Genomic DNA, 23,260 nt, shown 5'->3' with positions numbered 1-23,260 from the left:
GCCATTCTTACTCTTGTCCTCTTCCGAGCAGACTAAGAAATTATACATATTCCTTACTTGGAAAATTGACAACTTGTTTAAAAAGAAATGTCACCCCCAAATTAAAAAAAAAAAAAGTCACGGGTTCAAACAAGAATTTCTGATGGATTCAGTTCTTTTCTTCTACACCTACCTTATAAGAATGTTAAAGATCCAAGTTTCATGTAAACTTGCTCCTCATCTAGAAACTTCAAAAATGATGAAAGCTTTCTTGAGCGGAAAAAAATTTATTTATTTATCGGAAGATCTCATTAAATTTAAGAAACTCACACTAAAACTCGCTCTTTTCTTTTGATAAATGAAGGCTTGCAGAATAGAGATTGCCACCCTCAAATAAGCAAGTCCAAGTCCAATAATCAAGCAGTCCTGAGAAATCTCATCTCCACTTAATAAGAGACATACATTGACACATAAATGCTAGGTTCATTTTTCAGACAAAGGATATATGGCTTCAAAAAATAGTGGCATGGTGCCTGCTTTTATGCTAAGCTTCTAAAAGATTTAAATGAGTGGAATTTGAGGATGAAAGGGAAATTTTCTAAGACACTGGTCCTGAAACTTTAGCATGCTTCAGAATTCCCGGGAGGATTTAAATCACAGATTGCTGGATCTCACACCCACCTTTGCCTCCCCTAGAGTGTCTGATTCCCTTGAGTAGGGCCTGAGGATTTACATTTCTAACAAGTTCCTAGGTGATGCTGATGTTGCTGGACTGGGGACCACACGTTCAGAACCACTACTCTAATGAATTTAAAGTCCGTTCTGTAACCGCCTGGATGCAGAGCACTTTCTGGTGATCATCATTTATGTCCCTGGCCCTCTCTAAAGCCTGAAGAAACATAACGCTCTGACCACTTTGCAATCTTGCTAATCTGACCCTGCTGGAATCTTGATTTTGGCTTCTACCAACACATTGTTCTGGATTTTGTTAAAGAGCCTGAGAGGGGTGAGTAGTTGTAGTCACAGGTATGTGTGAGGAGACAGGTCAAATCTACGCAAACCCTCTGATTTTCTTTTCTGGAAATGGTGGCAACTGTGGTCCTTCCCAGGCCCTTTAGACAACACTCTTACACTCAGACAAGCAGTCTCCCTTGGTGTTTCCCACATCTGAGTGAGAATTTCTCTTGCCTGCAATACTGAGATTTACATCTAATTTGAGAAAAGAGATTTCAATCGGCCTCTTGGTTCAGGCAGAGCACATAAAGCAAGGTTCTCACTCAGCTTCTCTTTTTACAACTGAAGGAGTGATACTCCTTTCTTGGTACCAAATGGGGCCACCCTTTGATTACGGGTTAGGTAACGTTTATTGGAAAAACGTCTCATTCCCCAGCACATTGGCTCAGAGGCTAGAAAGCTTCGTCTGAGATTAAAGAATTCCCACATAAGAAGTACACTGAATGAAACCAAATTTTATGTGCGTTTCAGCACCAGCAGTGGCTGCCACGCTCTGGAAAAGGATTTTTATGGGAATAGGCAAATATCCCTGAGAAAAAAACAACAGCCCTAGATCCATGGATGGAGAAACAACTGGAGCAATTTAAATCACCATGTCCCTAAGAAGGAGTTACGAGTTCTATTAATAAAAAGCAGAGTCACACAAAGATGAAGGTTTAGTATAACTCAAATAAAAGTGAGTTACGTGGCCATTTCCTAATACCTACATCCCCACCTGAGATATGGAAGAGCATGGCGGCATCTCATGATGGCGCCTCACAGGGGTGCGTGAGGCAGAGCATGACGGCGCCTCACAGGAGTGCGTGTGGAAGAGCACAACAGCACCTCACAGGGGTGCGTGAGGAAGACCATGATGGCACCTCATGACAGCGCCTCACAGGGGTGCATGTGGAAGAGCACGACAGCACCTCACAGGGGTGCGTGAGGAAGACCATGATGGCGCCTCATGACAGCACCTCGCAGGGGTGCGTGTGTCCATCGTCAGCATTACCTGATTCATCGACTCGCATTTTTTTAGTAGGGCTATCACAGTTCTCATCATCGGACATTTCCATCTCTTCTTCACGGCGGATGCCCATGAGCTGCTCACTTTGAGCGTTCCGGAGCTCCTGAAAGCAGAAGACAGGAGGATTGTCAGAGTCACAGACACACGTCCACACACCTTTTCCCAGTGGTCTTTAGGTGTACTGTGACTGATATGTGAATGCTTAGAACCTGAAGTGTTCCCCTCCCAAACACTGCTCCAGGTAATCTGGAATAAAGTTCTGAGAGCTGTGGGGGAGTAGGAAGACCCCACGATAAACCCCTGCTCACCAGTGACTAGTCAGGGTGTCTTTAGCAAATTATTTCATCTCTTGAGTCTCAATTTCCTCATTTGCCAAAAAGGGGATAATAACATCACCTAGTAGGATTCCACAGAAATGCCTCTTGCCATGAATGGCACATGGGAGGGACTCTGAGCTAATGATAAGAAAAATGCACGATGACATTTATAAAAGGTCTTGTCGACCACTGTGTAAATTCAGGAATGTTTCTTCATCTCTCTAAACCTTGATTTACTCATTGGAATACTGTGATAATAACAGTTTTGAGGATCAAATAAATTAATGCATGCAAAACTCCTTAGGATTATGGTAGACACTTGGTTTGCTAAGTTGATAACATAGACAACTATAATTCTTCACGCAAAGTAGCACCTCTGCGGGGTGTCTGGGTGGCTCAGTCAGTTAAGGTTAAGCGTCTACCTTCAACTCAGGTCATGATCCCAGGGCCCTGGGATTGAGCCGGTGTGGGCTCCTGCTCAGCACGGGGTCTACTTCTCCCTGTCCCTCTGCCCCAACCCCACTTATGATTCCTCTCCAATAAATGAATAACATCTTTAAAAAAAAAGTAGTGCCCTTACATTGTGTGTGCACGCCCACGTGTGATCATACGCACACACTATTCAGATAGCGAAATGGAAAAATGCCAAAGATGCTGGATGACAAAATAGAACCAATGCCTTCTTTTTGGTGTTTCATGTCATCATGTAGCGTCTAGTGTTTCTGTGTGATGGCTGTTTTGACATCACTGAGAGATCTTAGGATCATATCTTACTTTCTCTATTTACCAGAGGAGTGACGGTAGTCAAAGAGTATATGTGAAAACTCACTGTAAAAAGTAACAAGTCACAATAAATTTTTTACTCCCTTGCCAAAAAACTAGGACATTAATTATTCATAGTAAGTAATTATATTAATTTGTATTAAGCTGAATATTGTGTATTTGTGAATCCTTACCAGTTCTGATCTGCAAATGTACTATCCTCAAGAAAACAAAATAAAACAGGGAAAGAACTACATTATTCTTTTTCTCACCTCCGAAATTGAAATCTCTAAATAGAAGTCAAAGAGCTAAAATAATTTTGCTTCTGAATAACAATAAAACTAAATTATAACACCTAATGTATTAATGGCATGATTTTAAACATAGTTCTAGTGTCCATCTAATGGATGTGCATATTTTATTGTGTTACAGGTTCTCTGAACTCTCCTCTCTCCTTAGCTCACAGATTTTAACTGTAGTAGGACCAAAAGAAAATTAGGTCTTGCTTGCAGTATTTTCATGGTCAACTCTGAACCCTGGGAATGAGCCCTGCAGAGGACCGGGAAAGGGGAAGGAGGGCAGAGAGTCAAGGTCCCTGGGAGAGGGACGCCCATCATGGGGAGCCTTGAGAGGCTTCCAGGAGGATGGGCAGTGCCTCCTCACTTGACCCCACTGGCCAGTAGAAAGAGGTGCCAATTCCGCCGTAAATAACACCAGTGGCTCTTGGAGGCGGATGTCACGTGTGATTAGTGGGGACGCCTTTAGGTTGTGTACAGCTAATTTTTCTACTGACAAAGAACCCAGTTCCTAAAGAGGTGGCGTGAAAATACTTGAAACAAGAAAAAGTCAGGTGGAAGGAATAAATGAGGCTGAAAGGGCCTGTTGTTGCGTCCCCACAATTAATGACAAACTGTCATATTGTAGCTGTTCTTGTGTGGAAGGGTGTTGGAAAGAAAAAAAACAAAAAACAAAAAAAAACTGGAGGGGAAAAAAAAAAGCCGAGGGTGTTTCCACAGGGTGCCTCTGGTTCAGCAGTAAATCACTCGTACACTCTCATAAATCTGCGAAGGTGTTGCAGATAATTAACAGATGCTGTACATGGGAACGCGGAAAAAATCAAGCCAATTATCAAGCTTATACGCAACAGAGAAATCATCCACAATGTTAAATTACCAACTGGTATTTAATCAATTAAGCGACATGTAGGAGAGAAAATCAAAGGTAATTTAGAATTCTATTTCCTAGAATATCAAAAGAGGTGGTAGGAGTGGCAGGGAGGCACAAAGCCGCTTTGCAGGAGCACCTTTCGGGAACATGTGCATCCATTTCTGCTACGCCCTGTGGACCCAGCAAAGTGAGCAGAACAAAGCTGGAAGCTTCGTGTGCCCTGCTCAGCAGCGGGGACACAGCTCCCGTTCCTTTGGGGACCAGGGCTAGGGGCAGCAGACCAGGCCGGTGGGAAGTGTGATTTAGATCAATAAGGGATTATTTCCTAACATTCACATACAAATGACAGCCTTTTGATGTCAGATCATTAGCATATGTCAGATCATTAGCATAATGCCACTTGCCTTCCCCTTAACATTTCTTTTAATCATGTTTGCTGTTTATATGAAGGAAAAAAAAATTAGATAAACAATTCTTAGACCCTCTATTCCCAAATCTGTATCAGTTTATGGATTTCAATTTGTGTTTTTAAAACCCTCGATCTGTATATTTCATCTTAAACGAGGACTCTCTCTCCTCCTGAAAATCAACCTTGACGCAGGTCTCAATTCAGTGTCTGGGAGAGCAGCAGGTAAGCACCCTTTGTTTTTCTTCCCTGAAAAATTAGAAGAAATCCCACTTCCTCCTTACTCATAATCCTGAACAGAGGAACAGAACTACATCAGTCACCAGCCACCTTCTTAAGTATTTGTGAACAAAATAAAAAAATGTCCTTCTTAATAAATTGCACTAGCATTTTAAGTGTCCCATTATTGTGGAGTCATTCAGTATTCACCATAATAGTGATAATAAAGGATTCATTTGGTATTCATGTGGATGTTACATTTAGTGCCATTGGTATTTAGCTGTAATTTAGCGTTAGTTAATGGGCACTTAAAATGCTACCCAAATGACTGATGTTATTGTACTTTGTGGTTCTTCAAACTCCAAATAAAAAAACTTATTTTACAAGTGTGAGCCCAAATTATTAAATAAACAAGCCTTACCTTCTATAAGTTTGGGGATTTTGAGAGAGGGGAGTATCATTTAGAGAACTTTAATATTAACATGCTAGAGATGGAGAGGCATCCAAATGGAAAACATTCTCTCGTTAAAAAAAAACAAAACCACAAAACACAAAAAAAACAAATAAGCAAACAAAGATAGTATACTTACTTTTAAACGACAGGTTCAAAGCGTACACTAAACTGTGAAGTTAAAAATAACAGCTGCACGACCAATGACTAATGACACATTCTGGTCTTTCTGGGTGGCAAGGAAGGTCAGGTCTGGCCTCTTTCCTTGGGGTGGATACTCACACTTCACACATGCATTGCTGCAGAAGGTAGACTCTGGCTAGCCTGGACATTCGCTCCCCCAGGGAAAGGCGCTCTGGGGAGAGCTGTTACATACCCGGCTGGCTAGCAAGGGGACTAGGGCATGGTTTATGATGGGAAGGCACAGAAGAAAGGCTTACTTGCCATTTCTAGCCCAAAGAGCAAAGCATCATCATCATGTTGCAGAACACTGGGGAGAAAAAAAAAACCCTCCATATTTATTTAAAAAGCCAGTTTTCTATTTTACATTACACTTTTCTTCAGAATAGGCAGGCAAAGTGTCTTGGCTTATTTCCGAGCTTTTTGCTGTGAATGGGAGAGATGCCTTTCTTCCTTTGCAGGGGTAGAAAAGCACTCTGTTTTCTAAGCATTAAGTCAGCTGCTCTTCTGGCTAAGGCCCAAGTCTGAGCTGGGTTTGGAGCTGACAATGAGACAGGACAACGATACAACAGCTGCCCGCTATAACAAAAACCGAAATGGCTGCAGCCACACTATTCTCTGCCAATCCAGCTGTGTGATGGTGGTTAAAAAGTAATCATAAAATCACCAACCTCCGAGTGCTTTCGCCAAATGTCTATGTTCTTGCGCTGAGCTTTCGAGAAATGGTCCCAAGCTTTTTGTCTGGTAGAAGCGTTGAAAACGGCCACAATCTGCTCAACTTTGGTGAACAAGGAAGTCAAACAAGACAAGTAATTTATGTTGTGATCACTATAGGGAAGCAAAGCAAAGACACTAGGAGTCTATGGATGATGTCACAGTAGAAATAACATCATCAATATCCATCCAATTTGTGCCTTTTTATACTTACATTTTAGCAAGGTTGGGGAGGTCTCCCTTCAAGTCAGTCTCCATAACTTTAGGTTAAAACAAATTCTAAATACGACTGGGAAGACATGGGCATCGGCTTCCAAGCATTCCACAGCTCTTGTTTAAAAATGGGACTTGCTATGTCTATATACCAAGATCTACAGAGATAGCTCTGGAGTTGTCATACAGATACAGATATATGGATAGAGTAATGCCGGTTGGGGGCTTAGAGGTGAAGCCGGGGTGGAGGGGCTGAATGAGGAAAAGCCAAACACATATCTTTTCTCTTTTGGTCTCCATCTCAAGGACTCAACTGCAGTCCTCGGACGACAGAACCATGTCCAAGTTCCAAGCTGGGGCAATGAGTAGTTATTTCATATTGCCCCTCAATCTCAACGGCCATTTTTACTCCTTGGCTCCTTTCTCCTTCCTGCCCCTCTCCCTCCCAGCCCCTGCACTCACTGCAGTCAGCCCTCCAGCCCTCTGGCAGGGACCAGGAGCCATAGCCTCCATTCAAACAGACCAAGGCTCCCCCAACCAGCTGTACAGGCATGCAGATCGCATTTAAACACCACGTGGTGCCCTCTGTAGCTCATCACAATCATGTACCATTCTGTTCTATCATTTTCACTTTCATAAGGCTGCCCTCCCAAACCCCTTGAAGTGCTAACTCTCTCACTTGGACTTCATTTAGTACTTTTGGGGCTCCTGGGCAGAGTGCTACTGGAATGATAAATGTTGGGGGGCTCTGAACAAAGCTATACAGAGAAGGGCATGAGCTCTTAGTAGTGGATCTTAGGCATGGGGCCAACCAACAGTTATTGATCTAATAAGCATGGGATTAGGAAATCATAGCATCGAATTAACCGTACAATTAAACTTGAATTTCTGAATATTTAGTTAGGAAGGCACAGTTAGAATTAGCCTCTCATGGATGCTAATACTCTATCTAACATAAATCCTTCTTAAGTGATTCCCAAGGCTCTATTATAAAAAAGGGCATCAAAGCTCTTCCAAATCTTCCAGGTGTCCAAAGTATGGCAAAGAGTAATAGAGTAATCCCCACAGAAGAACAACAATCTTAAAAAGAAGCCCACAAAACAAACAAGAGTGTGATGGAGCAAAGAAGGAAAGTAGATTCTGTTCACTTATCACACTGTAAATGTCTCATAAGGCTAATGAGCAACCACTTCCTGATCAATGCGTAATTCTCACAAAGGTTGTGATGTTTACTCTTTACTACCTTGAAAGAATCCCAACTCCAAACCTTCCTACTCATCAAACTTTATCATCAGGTCACATGATGAATTGGTTGCACCCAGTTTGCAGCAGGAGGAGGTGCCACCCCCTTCGCTCACACTCTCCATGCGTACACGTGGCTCCCTTCCCCCACCTTGTCTGGACAGGGTCACACAATGTGTGCTGCTCTAGGTGTGGATGTGTACCTGACCACCAGCTCTCAGACCTCTGTTGGGCTCCAGGGCAGCACAGCCGGTGGACGACTGTCTCTGCCCTCATGCCCGGGCTCCCTGCTGTTTTGTCTACATGCAGGCTGGGGTCATGGGGAACTTTAAGCTACCTTCTGCAGGGGCAACACAGAGCAGTCAGCCCAATATGCACTGGTGAAATCCGCAGTCAGATGAGGTTATCTGGCAGGGTGGTAATCACAAGCCTGTTAAAGAGGACCCAACCCCACTGCTTTAAGAGTAGAGCTTTATAACAGCCATCTACAAGAGTGAGAACTGTGGTATCCAGAGGGGAAGGGGCAGTAAGGATTGAGGCTGAATATTTGGGTGGTGGCAGTCAAAATTCTGCCATCAATCAAGAAAGGTTGTTAATAAAGGGAATAAACTAGAGAGAAAATTTTCTGTTCATATATGTGTGTGAAGTAGAGGGAAGGTAAGAGTGGCCAGTAACACCTCTGGAAGCATATGGAAGGGAAAGCACTTAGAAAAAAGACCCAGTGGCCAAATACTGCACAAGTTCAAGGGTAAAAATAGATCCTCTCATACATACTCAAGCCATGTTCTGTGGCAAATGTTTCGTGTTTCAGTTATTTAGAACAAGTTGTTACCATATCCGAGGACATACTTTCAATGCAATCAACCATCCATCCATCCATCCATCCTTTCGTACAGTAAACATCTGAGATCCTCTAGTTACCAAACACTCGACTGACTGCTAGAAATACATAATTAAGACAGTGCTTGTCCTTGATGAGATCACAGGCTCCAGGGAGAAAGAAAGATAAGCAGTTAATTACCCTATGCTAGAGACGTGTGGATGCTATGGGGACACAGTAACTAACTCAGTAGGTGGAGTCAGGAAATACTCCCAAAACTCCCAAAAAGGCATCATTGTTGCTAGGCCTTAAATGATGGATCAATGCTTGCTCCTGAGTTCAAAGGGTAGTATGGAGTCATGAAAGGACTTAGTAGGGTTGGGCAAATGCTGAATGAGGATGGATGAAGAAGGACAGTGGATGCTGAGCCAGCTGGTGAACTTCGTATTGTAGCCCTAGGGCACACATCTGAGTAGGATTTGTTTGGGAGAAATGATGAAGGCTTGAGTTAAAGCAGAGCATTACAGTACAGGCAGGAGCAAGGAGTCATTTGAGGGAGTGAGTTGGTACCACAAGTGGCTGACTTGCTATGAGTCTCCTTTTCAAGGAGAAGGGGAGACAAGGATGGCTCAGGCTGGGAAAGTATATAGAGACCATGAGGACAAGCACAGGAGGAAGTCTGAGAGAGAAGGTAGAGAGTTTGCTTTTGAACATGCTGAACTTGACATGCTTGAAGGCCATCTCGATAGAGCTGAAACAAATACTGGGGGTTCAGACTCAAAATTGAGACAGGTCTTAAATTTTCCAGACTATTCTCAATTTCAGGAATTATGTTTTTTCGGTATGGTAATTAATTAAAAGCAAAACTACATGTGGCTAACTTTTTACTTCTAAGTTTTATACTTTCTCCACATATATTAACAAATAATAAAGAACCCCTCCAAAACCAAAAACTGTGGAACGCAGCTTAGGTTTAAAAAATATTCTCATAGTGTTTCCAAGGCCCAGTTTACTTCTCTCATTTCTGTGCAGACTGCCCCCAACCAGCCATTTGTCTTGCAATGAAAGTTCTTGGGCACACAAAAGGACTCAGAAAGAGTGCCTGGATCAGCAGGAATTCATCATCCTTAGGGAAAAACCACCTCAAAGAGTATGCCTTAATGAATGTGATTTAAAGACAGCAGATTTTCAAAATCATAAATCAGGATGATTGCTGGTGGTGATGTCACAGGTAAAGATCATACACTTTTTTTTTTTTTTTAAGATGTTAAAAGAGAACACGCGTGAGTGGACAGGATGTAGGGAAAGGGAGAGAGAATCTGAAGCCGGCTCCAGACTTGGGGCTCGATCTCATGACCCCGAGATCAGGACCTGATCTGAAACCAAGAGTCGGATGCTCAACTGACTGCACCACCCAGGGGCCCCAGTGTACACTCTTTATTGTCTCCAGCAGGGAACCCCAAAAAGCAAATCACCAAATTTGACCACCACTCACTACTTCCCTGGTATATAATTCATACTACTTGTTCTATATATAATAAAACTGTTAGTAGTTACTAACTGAACTGAATTTTTAAAATTCTACCTAAGGGGTACCTGGGCATCTGCCTTTGGCTCAGGTCATGATCCCAGGGTCCTGGGATCGAGCCCCCCAGTGGGGCTCCCTGCTCAGTGGGGAATCTGCTTCTCACTCTCCCTCTCCCTCTGTGTTCTCCCTCTGTCTCAAATGAAGAAATAAAATCTTAAAAAATAATAATAAAATTAATAAAATAAAATTCTACCAGAAAGCTCAGAGAAGAGAAAAATAGTAAACAAGATGGTACCGGCATTTGTTCAAAAAAGCAGCTTACAGAGGAACAAGTTCAGATCAGCCCCACCCCGTGCCGGTAGCACGCCCGGTGGGCTAGAGACTATGAGGCTCCGAGGTCCCAGGTGAGGCTGGATCAGCCGTACACAGAAATATTTGTAAAGTACTATCAATAGAAAGAGATCAGTTGGAAAACTTAAATCTACATTCACACACCTTGCAAATTTCCCCCAGCCCACTGCCAAATTCTACATTATAATGTTTTGCCTAAATTAGGTTATTTGAGAATCAAGAAAAAATTAAAAGTGATTTTTTTTCACAGTATGTTTGAAAGTCAGTGTTAGATGTCATATGAGATTCTGTAACATATATCCAGCAGGTATAAGTGAACCTAAGAGGAGGGGAACAGAGCTTCGATGAAGTTGCTAATCACTCTTTGCAGCTGCAGACCCCTCGTTAAAAGATTAACTGAGGTCTATTAAAAATCTGAAGAGTTTACTTGAGCAAAATGGATGGAATCAGGCTGTGCCAAACAGGAAGTGGTTAGGAGCACTCCCCTTCTTGGCAGGAGCTGGGGAGAGGCTTTTCTAGCAGAAGCAACACAAGGAAATCATGGATTGGTCACAGCTTCAGGTCTAATTGGCTGCTTGTGATTGGTTGTGTTTAGGTTTTGATTTTGTGACTTTCGGGCATTTGTAGACTTGGATTTGGGTTTGCCTATGTATGCCACAACCACATCAGAGCCACCTCTGTCTGGGGTTCTCCTTGTTCAATTAACTGAATATCCTACTAGTGATTAGTCATTCTTTGCTGTGTGTAAATAGACCCACATACACACACATAACACACATGTGTATATGTATAATCTTCAGAGTTTTTTTTAAAATCCATTAAGAATAATTTAATAATCTTTTTTTTTTTTTTTTTTTTTTTTGTACTTTCCTCCACCTCAAAATGTTTCGACATCTGCTGAGTTCAGAACATACTTCTCACTTGGGAGAGAGCTTTGTAAATTACCATTAGAAGCACTTGCCTTCAGTCTAAGAGAAGGAAAGCTCAGAACAGGACATCCGTTTACCCAGAAACAGGCCCTGCAGAAACAAGCTCTCTGCGGGCCGCCTGGGTAGCTCAGTCCATTAAGCATCTGCCTTCAGCTCAGGTTATGATCTCAGGGTGCTAGTGATCTAGTCCCACATTGAGCTCTCTGCTTAGTGGGGAGTCTGCTCCTTCTCCTGCCTGCTGCTCCCCCTACTTGTGCTCACTCTCTCTCTGGCATATAAATAAATAAAATCTAAATAAATAAAATAAAATAAACTCTCTGAGAAGGATCAGAGCATCAAGCACAAAACTTCTGGTTTCAGGGTTGTACAAGGCTCCTAAATTCTGAGCTCTGGGCAGAAAAGCTTTGGAAGCAAGGAAGAGGGAGGTTAGGCTCCTCCAAAGAACACAAACCCAGCATTTTCCTTGTCCTCCTGACTGCATTCTTCCGCAGTCCCTGCACTTCCTACCTCTTGCACTCTAGCTAAATGGCTGCGAGAGAGCCTTTGATCCCTTTACCGTGGCAAATATCTGGAGAAACTAAGTCCTTCCAGGCAGAAGGCTTGCCTAAATAGAGTATCTCAAACAAGTCTTCCAAGCTCAATTTTTGTTTTTCATGTTATCTGGGCTCACCATAGAGCCTAAGTCTGTAAGTTTCTGAGGAAATGTGGTTTTCCTTTAAGGGATAACATTTTTCCACATCCTCTAAGAATAGCTCAGAAAAGATGCTCAAAGAAAGGCACATAACTAATGAAAGAGTTGACCCCCCCCCACCAGCTTGTTACTGTTGTTTTTAAATCCTAAAAGCTGGGGTGGAATTGATGAGTCTTGGCTCCAGACTGAAGAATTGTAACAGAGAAAATACAGTAAGTGATTCAGGGTCTCAGGACGCCCAGAGGAGCAAGACAAAGCCAGAGGGAGGAGCGGTTAGTGTCTGACAGGGGCAGGGCAAGCCTGGAGGAGAGATTCGGAGAAAGATTCCTGCCTACTCACTCTGGGTCCTGAGCATAGAGAAGCCTGCCAGTCAGCCTGGCAGGAAGCCCGGGAAATAGAGAATTAACACGGTCAGACCCATACATTAGGAAGGCATGGCCTGAAATTTCAACTTGAGGAGGAAAAAGGGCAGTCTGGGGTTTTCTCTGGAGATGAGTGAAAAAGAGCACTGCTGAGTGACACTGTGAATCCATCACAGTCCCATTAAACCTGAGGCTGGACACCCCGGGCCAGCAGCACGTTTCTTAACTTCCTGGCTAGACGAGGCCAGATGGTTAGTTCTTTGGGGGGAAATGGCGATGGAGACAGAAAGAAAAAGAAACATGGTGATCAAATTATAAAAAAAAAGAAATAGGATGCTTTTAGCCAACTTCAAGTAAGCAGGGGCTGGTGATTCAAATAAATGGTGAGGTGACTTCTTAAGTCACCTTAAATGGTGATGACTTCTTAAGCTTTGTATAAATCTGGATACATTTCAGGAACTGGAGATCCCCTTGTTAATGCATATATTCCAACATTTTGAGAAGTATCAAAACAACAATCTATAAGAATATTATAATTTTAATGGCTCCTTACCATATACAGCATTTATGAGGCTTTTAAAATCCAATAAATCCTCCTGGGTAGATTATCCCTATCAACTAAATGAAAGTAATAGATATATATAAGAAAAAAGGAACAAAGCAAAATGTAAAAGGCTACCTTCCCATCCTGGCTGCCTCCCATCCAGTTTCTCTCTTTAAAGGTAACCACTCTTAACAGATGTTTGCATCTCTGTCCAGAGAAAAACCTTAAGCATATGGTATAGACTTGTCTATTTTTCTGTGTACAACATTCCTTTCTTTACACACAAGTGCTAGCATTATATACACTGTGCTGGGACTTGCTTCCACTTAACGTATCTTGGAAATCTACTGATGTGCATGTGAAAGGCACACTTCATTTCACCATGCTTCCCTTTATTACACTTCACAGATAATTGTGATTTTTATGAATTGAAGGCTCCTGGCAACTCTCTGTCCTTCGCATCCACCAACATTCTTTTTCCAACAGCATTTGTTCACTGCATGTCTCTGTGCCATATTTTGGTAATGCTTGCAATATCTCAAATTCTCATCATTATTATATTTGTTATGATGATATTGATCAGGGGACTTTAGTATTACTATTGTAATTGTTTTAGAGGTGCTGCAAACCAAACCCACATAAGATGGCAAACTTAATCAATCACTGTGTGTGTTCTGGTGCTGCACTGACGGGCTGTTCCCCCACCTTTCTTCCTCTCCTGGGGTCTTCCTAGTTCCTGAGATACAACAATATTGCAATTAGGCCAATAAATTTACAGCAGCCTCTAAATGTTCAAGTGAAAGGAAGAGTCAACTAATATGGCAAACTTTACTGCTGTCTTATTTTTTTTTTAAGATTTTATTAATTTACTTGACAGAGAGAGATCACAAATAGGCAGAGAGGCAGGCAGAGAGAGAGACGAGGAAGCAGGCTCCCTGCTGAGCAGAGAGTCCGATGCGGGACTCGATCCCAGGACCCTGAAATCATGACCTGAGCTGAAGGCAGAGGCTTAACCCACTGAGCCACCCAGGTGCCCCCACTGCTGTCTTATTTTAAGGAACTCCCACAACCAACCCAGCCTTCAGCGAGCACTAACCTGAACAGTCAGCAGTCATCAGTAACGAGGCAGGACCCTCCACTAGCAAAAAGATTACAACTCCCTGAAAACTCAGATGGCTAGCATTTTGTAGCTACAAAGTATTTTTATTTTTATTTTATTTTATTTTTTAGAGAGAGAGAGAAACTTCAGCAAGCTCCTTGCCCAGTGAGAAGCCTGACACAGGGCTCAATCTCATGACCCTGAGATCATGACTTGAGCCTAAATCGAGTGTCAGATGCTTAACCGACTGAATCACCCAGGCACCCCAGCCACAAACTACTTTTTAATCAAGCTATGTACAATGTTTTTTTTTTTAGAGACATAAGGCTTTTGCACCCTTAATAGACTTACCACAGGGTAAGTATACCTTTTATATGCACTGGGAAACCAAAAAATTCATTGGGCTCACTTTATTGTGATATTCACTTTCTTGTGGGAGTCTGGAACTGAGCTCACAGTATCTTTGAGGTATTCCTGTATAGTAAGGCTGCAATGAACATCCTCAGACATATCTTTTGACATTTTTATATAAGAGTCTTTATAAGAAATTCTTAGCAGTGGAACAGATAAAAAAGTATCTGAATTTTAAATTTTTGAGAGCTACTGCCAAACTGTATTCCAATTTCATGCCCACTAGGTACTTCTCAGATTAACTGGAAGTTGGTACCTTTTGACGTCCTTCACCCATTTCCTGTACCCTTAAACTCAACCTCTGAAAACCACCAATCCCATAGACTGTTTTAACAAGCTTTCCAGATCATTCCAATGAATGTTGAAGTTTGAGAACTCTGATTTAAACCATTATCTCATTTAAATTTTCCAGCAACCTCTGGGACTGTTCTTCCATTATGCCCATTTCATGGAGAAAGAAACAGATTCTCAGAGAGGTATTATTACTTGTCCAAGGTCATATACTTAGCAAGTGGCGAAATCGGGAATGGAATTGTATCTGTTTGACTTCAACTTATGTATATCTGACCATGGAACAATGCAGGGGTGACGGATACCGACCTGCCCCACCCCCAGTCAAAAATTGCATATAGCTTTTGACTCCCCCAAAACTTAATAGCCTCCTGTTTGCAGTTTATAAAATAGCTGATCAACACATATTTTGTATACCATATGAATCACATACTGTATTCTTATAATAAAGGAGGCTAGAGGAACATTAAGATAGTCATAAGAGAAAATGCATTTACAGTTCTACTGTGCTGTATTGAAAAAAATCTGTGGACCAGCAGTTCAAACCCATGTTATTCCCTGGCCAACTGTATTTATAAACATTCGTATATGGATTTATACTATGGGCAAAGTCTCATGAGCACTGTGGGGTGTACCATGCCAGGCATTGTGCTAGGCACTGGGGATAGGGCTGAAGATACTCCTGGTTCTTGCAGCCCTGGGGGAAGACCACCACTGACAGGACAGAGTCATAGGAGGAGAAGAAGCTTGAAGAGAGCACCCGAGGAGGCAGGAAAGGCTTGAAGGACCCCTGGGCCAAAACATTAAGGTATGTAGAATTTTCTAAAAGGAAGAAGCCAAATAGTTGAGATTGTTATGGGGCAGGAAGCTGACTGACCCCTCTCCCGAAGCATACCAAGGAATCCAGAAGACAATGAAAAAGAGGAGTGTCTGCAAAAGGGCCCCTACTTCTTGTGCATCTCCCGGACTAGAACGGACTTCCCTCCCTCAGCACACAGTCATCTGAAATCCACTCCGCCCTACTTTTGTTCATCACTGTTGTTGGATAATAAACCCGGGGGAGGGGAGAACCTGAGACGGTGGGGCCGGGCTGAGGGAGTGTTTATAGTAATGGGCACTGTGGGGCTGCATGTGAGCTTGAGAGGGGAGGGAGAGCCAGGAAGCCGCGTTGTGGGGGAGTCTGAGCTCTAGCACCAAGCAGCCATGTGGCCTCAAGAAAGCCTCTATGTTTGAGGTCCAAAGCAAAAGGGGATGGTCTAGCTGTTTCTAAATATCCGCCCCAGCTCTGGGATCCTACGGAAGATGAAGGCAGGTCAGCAAGCTTTTTCCACAAAGAAACAGGAAATATTTTTTGCACGTCATACGATGGACACCAACTTGTATTTCTTCATCAGTTGCATAAAAGAGTCCAGCACACATCATCTCTGCCTTAAAGTAACTATACTGACACCTCACTTTTCTTTAGATCTAGTTAAAAGTGTCTTGGCTTTAAAAAGTTTTTGTGGAAAAAAAAATGTTTGCAGGCAGTTTCTTTCCAAAGTAGCTCAGAGATGACTTCCTCATAGCGTATCCTCTCCTCCTCCACCCATGTCCCCCACCCCCCCACCTCCTCCTTACACTTGGCAGTGCCTTCTTTTCCAGTCCCTTCAAGTGGGCTCATATTAAGATGGCAGGGTTTCACCTCTAGCTCCTCCAAATTCTGTCTTTTCTGAATTGCTGTCCTCTTCACTCAACATATACTATATTAACTCTTGAAATCTAGGCTTCCACAATTCCTTATTATTCCAGAGTGTAAGGCTTAATTTCTGTCTCTTATTTTGCTATCAGTAAAACGTTTTTTGTATGTGTGTTATTATCGTAGTGGTATTATTTGGCTCAGTACATATATTTTCAGTGAGACTGAAAGGAGAGAGACCAAAAAAGGCTCAACTCAGATCTGGCAGTCATCCAGTATCCTCTCCTATTGCTTTTCGTATCCTGTGAAATAGGAAATTCTGCGCTCATTCTTGATTTGGAAGTTTTTATAAAAAATATTTTCTCTGGACATTGATTCTCTGAGAGCAAATAGGTTTTTGCTTTTTTTTTTTTTTTTAATGAAAATAATGCTTCCAGCACTTAACACACTGGCAAATATAGCTATCAGTATGATTTGGAGGAGAAGCAGAAAACCTGCCAAGTTGCTAAAGCAGTTAGGGTTCTTTTTTTTTTTTTTTTCCCATGGATGAACGATAGCAATGACGACCACAGACATGGAAAACATTTTAACACTTCATAAAATTCCTTTCCAACAGCAGGAACATAGAAGCCAAATTTCCCTTGGCAAAAATTAAAAAAAAAAAGGTTTAGCTGAGATGTTCCTAAGAAGTGAATGGTTTCAGAAAGAGCTTTTCAGGCAGAAGAAATGGGGATGATACCCATCTGCCTGGAAGCGGGGTCACAGTCCACAGGGAGATCACAGACCCTGCATCTGTCACTCCAGCACTCTGCGTACTACTGGGTATTTAACAGGCACTCAGTAAATATTTGTGGGTGAATTTCATAATGCATTCAAACACCTAAGGTTCTTACGATTTTAATCAAGAAAAAGATGGGGATGAGATAGAGGAGACTGGTCAGGGAAGGTGCAGCCCCCCCAACAAGAATCCTGACCTGTCTAGACTCTGCAGCACCCCAGCAGGGTGCCGCACACAGACTCCCAGGGTTGAAATGTGGTTTGAAATTTGCAAAACTGCCCTGCAGACATGACCTCCACAGTGAGGCAGAAGCGGGGCATGCGCCTAGGAGGGTATAAGAGCCACTCTTCTGTGATCAGCTAAGGAGCTCTTGGCATCCTGGCTGGATCCCAGCAGGGAGGCTGGTTCTGTTTCAGATATTCAAGGAAAAAGGGATCAAAGTCATGAACATGATAATGACTGTAGAATTTTCAAAGTGGGAATGGGCTTTAGAGGGGGTGCTGTCTGGTCAAATCCTTCTGCTACCAAATAGATGGGGAAACGGAGACCCGGGATGCTCAGGGGACTGTCTTAAAGTCACCTGGCTAACTGATGGTAGAGCCAGGATTAGAACCAGCATCTCTTCAGGCCTGGTCAACAGCCTCTCCTCTGTCTGTTTTCAAGATCTAAGATGAGGGTGGCATTGAATCCTATCATAAACACACAAAGCAAATGTGCACGGTAGTCCTCAGCTCTCCGATCTCCAGCTCAACAATATTAATAATAGGGCTGGAATAGCACTACTGCAAGGTGCTCAGCTGAAGAATACCCTGTGTGTTCTACTGGAAGGAGGATGGCATGTTGGAGCGAAGTCAGCCAAGCTCACGGTTTATTCAAACAGCCCAGCATTTAGAACATGTCTTGCAGTTTTTAGGGTCCAGCCCGATTTCCGATACCACCTTCATTTCCATCTACAATCTTTGATCAACAGCCAGTAGTTGTACTGAGGTCTCTGATACAAAGCTGGGAATTATACAGACCGGGGCATGGTGCAGGGAGGAGGGAAAGGGGACAATTAAATGGCCTCTGTGTCACCTAAAGTCTTGCCAGAAGGAAAAACACAAACCCCACAACACGACGTGCATAAGATAATTGGAAAGAATTAAATGCTCCAGGGGATAGGGAGCGTGGTAAAAAGCACTGTTGAGGGTACTGGAGGGGACGGGGGCTGTGAGCTGTATCAGGAGCATGCATGACAGAGGCTCCTGCCTGGGCCCAAGGGAAATACTGGAGGTGAGGGATGGAGCGTCGGCACCAGCGTGGAGGGGGAGAGAGGAGACCGCTAGAGGCAAAGGCTTCATTTCCTAACCAGGCAGCAGCATTTATATTCCTTGTGAAGCCGGCAAGGAGAGTCACCGAACATTTCTTCAACTCCACCTGTATGCTATAAATTTACAGCTATAATGTCTTCTGCTCATTTTTGCTGTTCATAAAAACACACCTAGGCACAGTGGTAGACAGCTAAGTGCACAATGGGCCAAGAGTCCTGGGTTCTGATCTGCCCACAGACTGCTAAATGACCAAGGCGTGTCCTGTCCACTCTAGAACCTCTGTTCGCTCCTCTCTAAAATGACCGGGTATGAGAAAATGGGTCTCTGAACTCTCCTCTTGCTCTGACATTCTAGTTTCTACTTTTCAGTTCTGCTCATTGTATTTATGGCACGTATTCTTAAATTAATATTAATCGACCCTTCTCCACTGCCGTCTGCTTTCCCAATTGCCTTTCCCCCACATTCCTCCCTTACTTCTCTTCTCTCTTACTGGGAAGTGTACTGGGGAAGTACCAAAGTGGGGATATCATGGAGTGTTTAAATTTTCATTAGATGAGTGTGTGTTGTAACAAGGCATGCACAATTGATCATCTTGGCATGCATATTAATAATTGAATGCTGTGGTACATGCTTCCTGAACTTTATAAACAGCTCCTCTCTGAGCTTTGAAATGACAAGCTTTGCTGTAACTGAAAAACAGAAAGTGGGCAGGCCTACGGGGAGTGCCTATGGAGCATACATTTTTAAAAAGCGAAGAAGATCAGAACCCCAAAATCTCTCTGTGGAAAAAATGGGGAAGTTTTCAGCCAAATGGACAGGTTAAGAAATGAAACAAACAGGAATCAAGGATGACCTAAGGATAAGATGACATAAGAGTGAGATGATTCACCTGAGCTGACATTTTTTTTCCTCGTCCTTCTATATCTCGCAGATGAGATCTATCCAGCTGGCCGGAAAAGATGAGAGAGAGCCCCAGCTGCCACACAACGATACATGGCGTCCACCACTAACACCTTTCAGAACTGTACGAACATGGTCTAAAGTAAAAAATGATCCCAAACAGAAGTGAGTGGATGCTGAACTCCCCAAGCTCTTGGTTGCACCAGGTGCTATCCCTTGATGCTTAAAGCCAAGGCTCAGATGGAAACCACGCCTGCTTGATTCTGTTTAATAGCTGCTCCTGGGGTGATGACCAGAGATACAAGGAAGCCTAGAACTTAAACAAATGTTTGCAGGATTGAACACCAACAAGGCTGCTCGAAGGTAACTTCTGGACCTTGATGCAAGCCTTGAAATAAATCACAACTTTTTCATGTTATTATTCATGGCTCTTGATTTTTTCTCCCCTTTGAGCAAATGCTATCTGCTCAAATTTGAAAGCAAGGACAAATATGACAAGCAAAGCAAGGATGGGTGCATCTAATCCAGTTTAATGGACTAATACTTAGTGAAATCTCCCTTTCCTATTTCCAGTAAAATCTATCGAGGGACCCAAACTTTTACCACACTTAGCGTTTTGCAAAAATGTGCCTGAACTTCTCTGGAAGTTGTTAAATGAGCCTTCCCCTCAGGACACCAGGCCAGCCCCATCTGCTGTAATAAGCTAGCTCATCAATATACTTGCTTTCAAATTGCCTTAGAACACTTTCCGGAAAGTCGGAACGTCATGGCTTTCCAATGGAGAGCCCACCATGGGGCACGAGGGAGAAGGGCAGGAGTGCTGTGGAGAACTTCTATGTGGGAGGGTGGACTCAGGGTTACTGCCAAACAACCCAATTTCCAGCCCCTCAGGAGAAAGAAAACTGAGATACCATTCCTGAATCTTCCTGCTTAACAATCATGATCTAACTCTAAATGAGAGAGCTGAAATGTGATTCCTGTGGTGTTTTCCAGAAGCATTAATGCAGACAAAAGGGGGTGTGGCTGGTTCGGCTCTTGGAAAATGCAGCAAGTGTGCCAGTCGCTGTGGACTTTGGCCGTCATTATGTTGGAAGCAGCATCACATACTGATGCCAAACTCCCCCCACTATGCTAAAGGGTTCTGGAATAAGTGGAAAACGTGGTCGAGACAAACAGACGTAACTGCACTAGACGTGAAAGGAGACTATTTAAAATTCAAAGAGCGATGAAATGTGCACACACCTCACTGCCCAGCCAGGTGACTTTTGTCATGACGGATGGTAGGCTTGAGTTCCCCTTTGCACCTGGGGAGTGGTCATCTTTGTGACAGCACATAAGAAGAATGGAAAATTCTGAGCTTGCTCAGTAAGGCAGGCCATCTTCCTGTTCTCCCTCAAAGGCTTCATTCCCGGTTAACACTCACGTTTAAGGTCTCTAAGACCTTGGAAGTTGTCCCGAAGGCCTTAGCTATCAAGGCACATGAAGGCCCCTCAAGCCCTCCGTGGCTGGGATGGGCCACACTGCACTGTGGGCTGTCAACGTCAGCTGGGACTTTTCACAGTCTCTGCTGACCGCTGAAACACTTCCCCAGAAGCCAAGTACAGGGCTGAGGGGGGTCTTTCCCGCAGCAATAGGTAGATGGGAAATGTGTTTGCAACTGAGGAATGCCAACACGAATTTCTCTGTTGACTCCTCCATGCTGACTCCCCTAACGCCCCCCAGCCTGCTACCAGGGGTCTGGGAGAGCACGGCAGCTGCCAACCAAGGCACGGCTAGTGAGTTTTCAGATGTGCTTGGTCACACAAGCAGAGCTGAAGGCCCAGGACCCCGGACCGTGCCGCCCATGCCTAACCACTCTCGGAGGGCCCTGGGAACTTCTGAACTGTCTCCAGTTTCCTTCCTGCCAATCTTCCCATTTACTCATGTGCTCGCTCACTCATCATCCTGAGTCTGTGTTCCAGACACTTGGTATGCGTGCAAGACGGATAATCACAAGCAGACAAATCATGACATCATTGCACACTTCAGTAAGTGCTCCAAAGGACCTTGAACTTGATGAACCTCCTGGGGAAGGGTGAAGCGGAAAGGTCTCTCTGAAGGGTGGGCTTTGGGCCAAGGCGTAAAGGATGGGAGGGATTCACACATGCAGGGTGGGGGGCAGTAACCAACAGGCAGGACAGAGGTGCACAGGCTTGCGGGTAGGAGGCGATTCTGACAGGCTCCAGGGCAGGGAGGCCTGTGGGGATGAGGCACGGTAAGCCAAGGGAAAACGGATGTGGAAAAGGCAGGAATGGAGAGCTTTAAGTCTGGGGAGAGTGAATATTACTATAAGTGCAATGGGAAGCTCCTCAAGGGAGTTAAGTGGGGAAGATATGATGTGAATTATATTAGACGATGTGTGAAAAATAGATTGAACAGGAATAAAAGTGGGAAAGGAGGGACTATATGCAGCAGAAACTGCAAAATGCCTCCAGGCAGCCATCCTCCCCTCCTTCCTTCCTATGAGATCTCCAGTTTTATTCTGGGGAGCAACGTGCCCACTCAAGAAAGGATATTTCCTACATTCCTTATAGCTAGGCATGGACACATGTAATAATTCTGCACAATGAGACAGAAACGAAAGTCTGTTGGGGATCTTTGGGCAATTTTTGCTTTCTTGCTCTAAAGGCACAACCTGGTCCTCTGCTTTTTTCCTTATGCGACTTGAGCGTGTAAAAAAAGATGAGATGGCCCGAGTAAGAGTGGTGATTTTGGACCATCACCTAGGAAAAGCTAATAGCCTCACAGACACCTCAGGCCTGACAGCCCTGCACCCCTGAACCCATGCCAACAAACACCTAAATCCAGATTTTACCGAGTCTGAAAAGGAAAAAACCTCTCTTGTTTCAGGCAAAGTTAGGTAGGGTTTTTTGTTACTCACAGGTGGACACCAGGCCTAACTGAGGAACCAGGCCACTGCCACAGTGCAGGCAGCCTGCCCTTGAATGCTGGCAGTTAAAATGAAGAAAAGCGGTCGTTTTTGAATGCTGACTCAGTGGGGTTTCCTGATGGCCTGAATACGAGCTTTGGTGGAGGGAGATGATGAGGGTAAAAACTACTTGTAGGATTTGGGTTTGAGAATTCCCTAAAATGTAAAGGAAAAATCTTAAACAGAATGGGTTTAAAGATTAAAAGCAAGAATTCCATTTTTGATATTTCATAGTGGGAAGTACTGAAGAGGCATCTAGGACAGGAGTCTCCACTCCTAGGTTTCCGTGAGGTGAATTTCCTTCCAGAATTCCTGGTCCTGCTCCACCTTTTACTTTCTCCTTCCCAGAGAAGGAGCAGCCAGCCTGCCCATACCAACCTCCCACCCCACCCCCATTCCCCTCTGCTCCTCCTCACTGTACAGTGGGGCCCAAGGCTTCTGGGCTGCCTGTGGCCAGATGCGCCCCCTGGAGGCCTTACCGTAGAAAAGTAGAAAGCCTGTTTTTTTTTTTTTTTTTAAGATTTTATTTATTTATTTGACAGAGAGGGATCACAAGTAGGCAGAGAGGCAAGCAGAGAGAGTGAGAGGGAAGCAGGCTCCCTGCCGAGCAGAGAGCCCGATGCGGGACTCGATCCCAGGACCCTGAGATCATGACCTGAGCCGAAGGCAGTGGCCTAAACCACTGAGCCACCCAGGCGCCCCAGAAAGCCTGTTGTTAAAAGGACTTCAACTTCCCTTTCTAGTTCAGCCTCTATCAGTAACCCAATGCTGATGTCTGGACCCTGCCACAAGCCAGACTTCTTCCTCTATCTCTCTCTTCAAACAGAGGCCAGCTCAGTCCTGCATCATGTTAGGCGCATTGAATTTCTTCAGTCACAGGAGCTGGGCCTCTTTTTAATAGGTGCTTCTTTTAATGGATAAGACCAAAGTACA

General features: G+C 43.8%; 1 protein-coding gene across 3 annotated transcripts in view; it reads right to left on the bottom strand.

Moving 5' to 3' along the window:
- Window positions 1-23,260, bottom strand: part of ENOX1 (ecto-NOX disulfide-thiol exchanger 1) — a 581,569-nt gene that overhangs the window by 131,200 nt on the left and 427,109 nt on the right. For all 3 annotated transcript variants that reach the window (XM_046028124.1, XM_046028126.1, XM_046028125.1), the window contains 2 exons: window positions 6,173-6,279; window positions 1,985-2,102 (listed from right to left, as the gene is read on the bottom strand). In XM_046028124.1, the coding sequence (XP_045884080.1) occupies window positions 1,985-2,102; window positions 6,173-6,279 (225 nt within the window). The remainder of the gene's footprint in view (window positions 1-1,984; window positions 2,103-6,172; window positions 6,280-23,260) is intronic.

The sequence above is a fragment of the Meles meles genome, chromosome 14, assembly GCF_922984935.1.
Source record: "Meles meles chromosome 14, mMelMel3.1 paternal haplotype, whole genome shotgun sequence".
Taxonomy (NCBI): domain Eukaryota; kingdom Metazoa; phylum Chordata; class Mammalia; order Carnivora; family Mustelidae; genus Meles; species Meles meles.
Note: the sequence above shows the minus strand (reverse complement) of the source record. Positions and strands in the feature narration are given on the sequence as shown.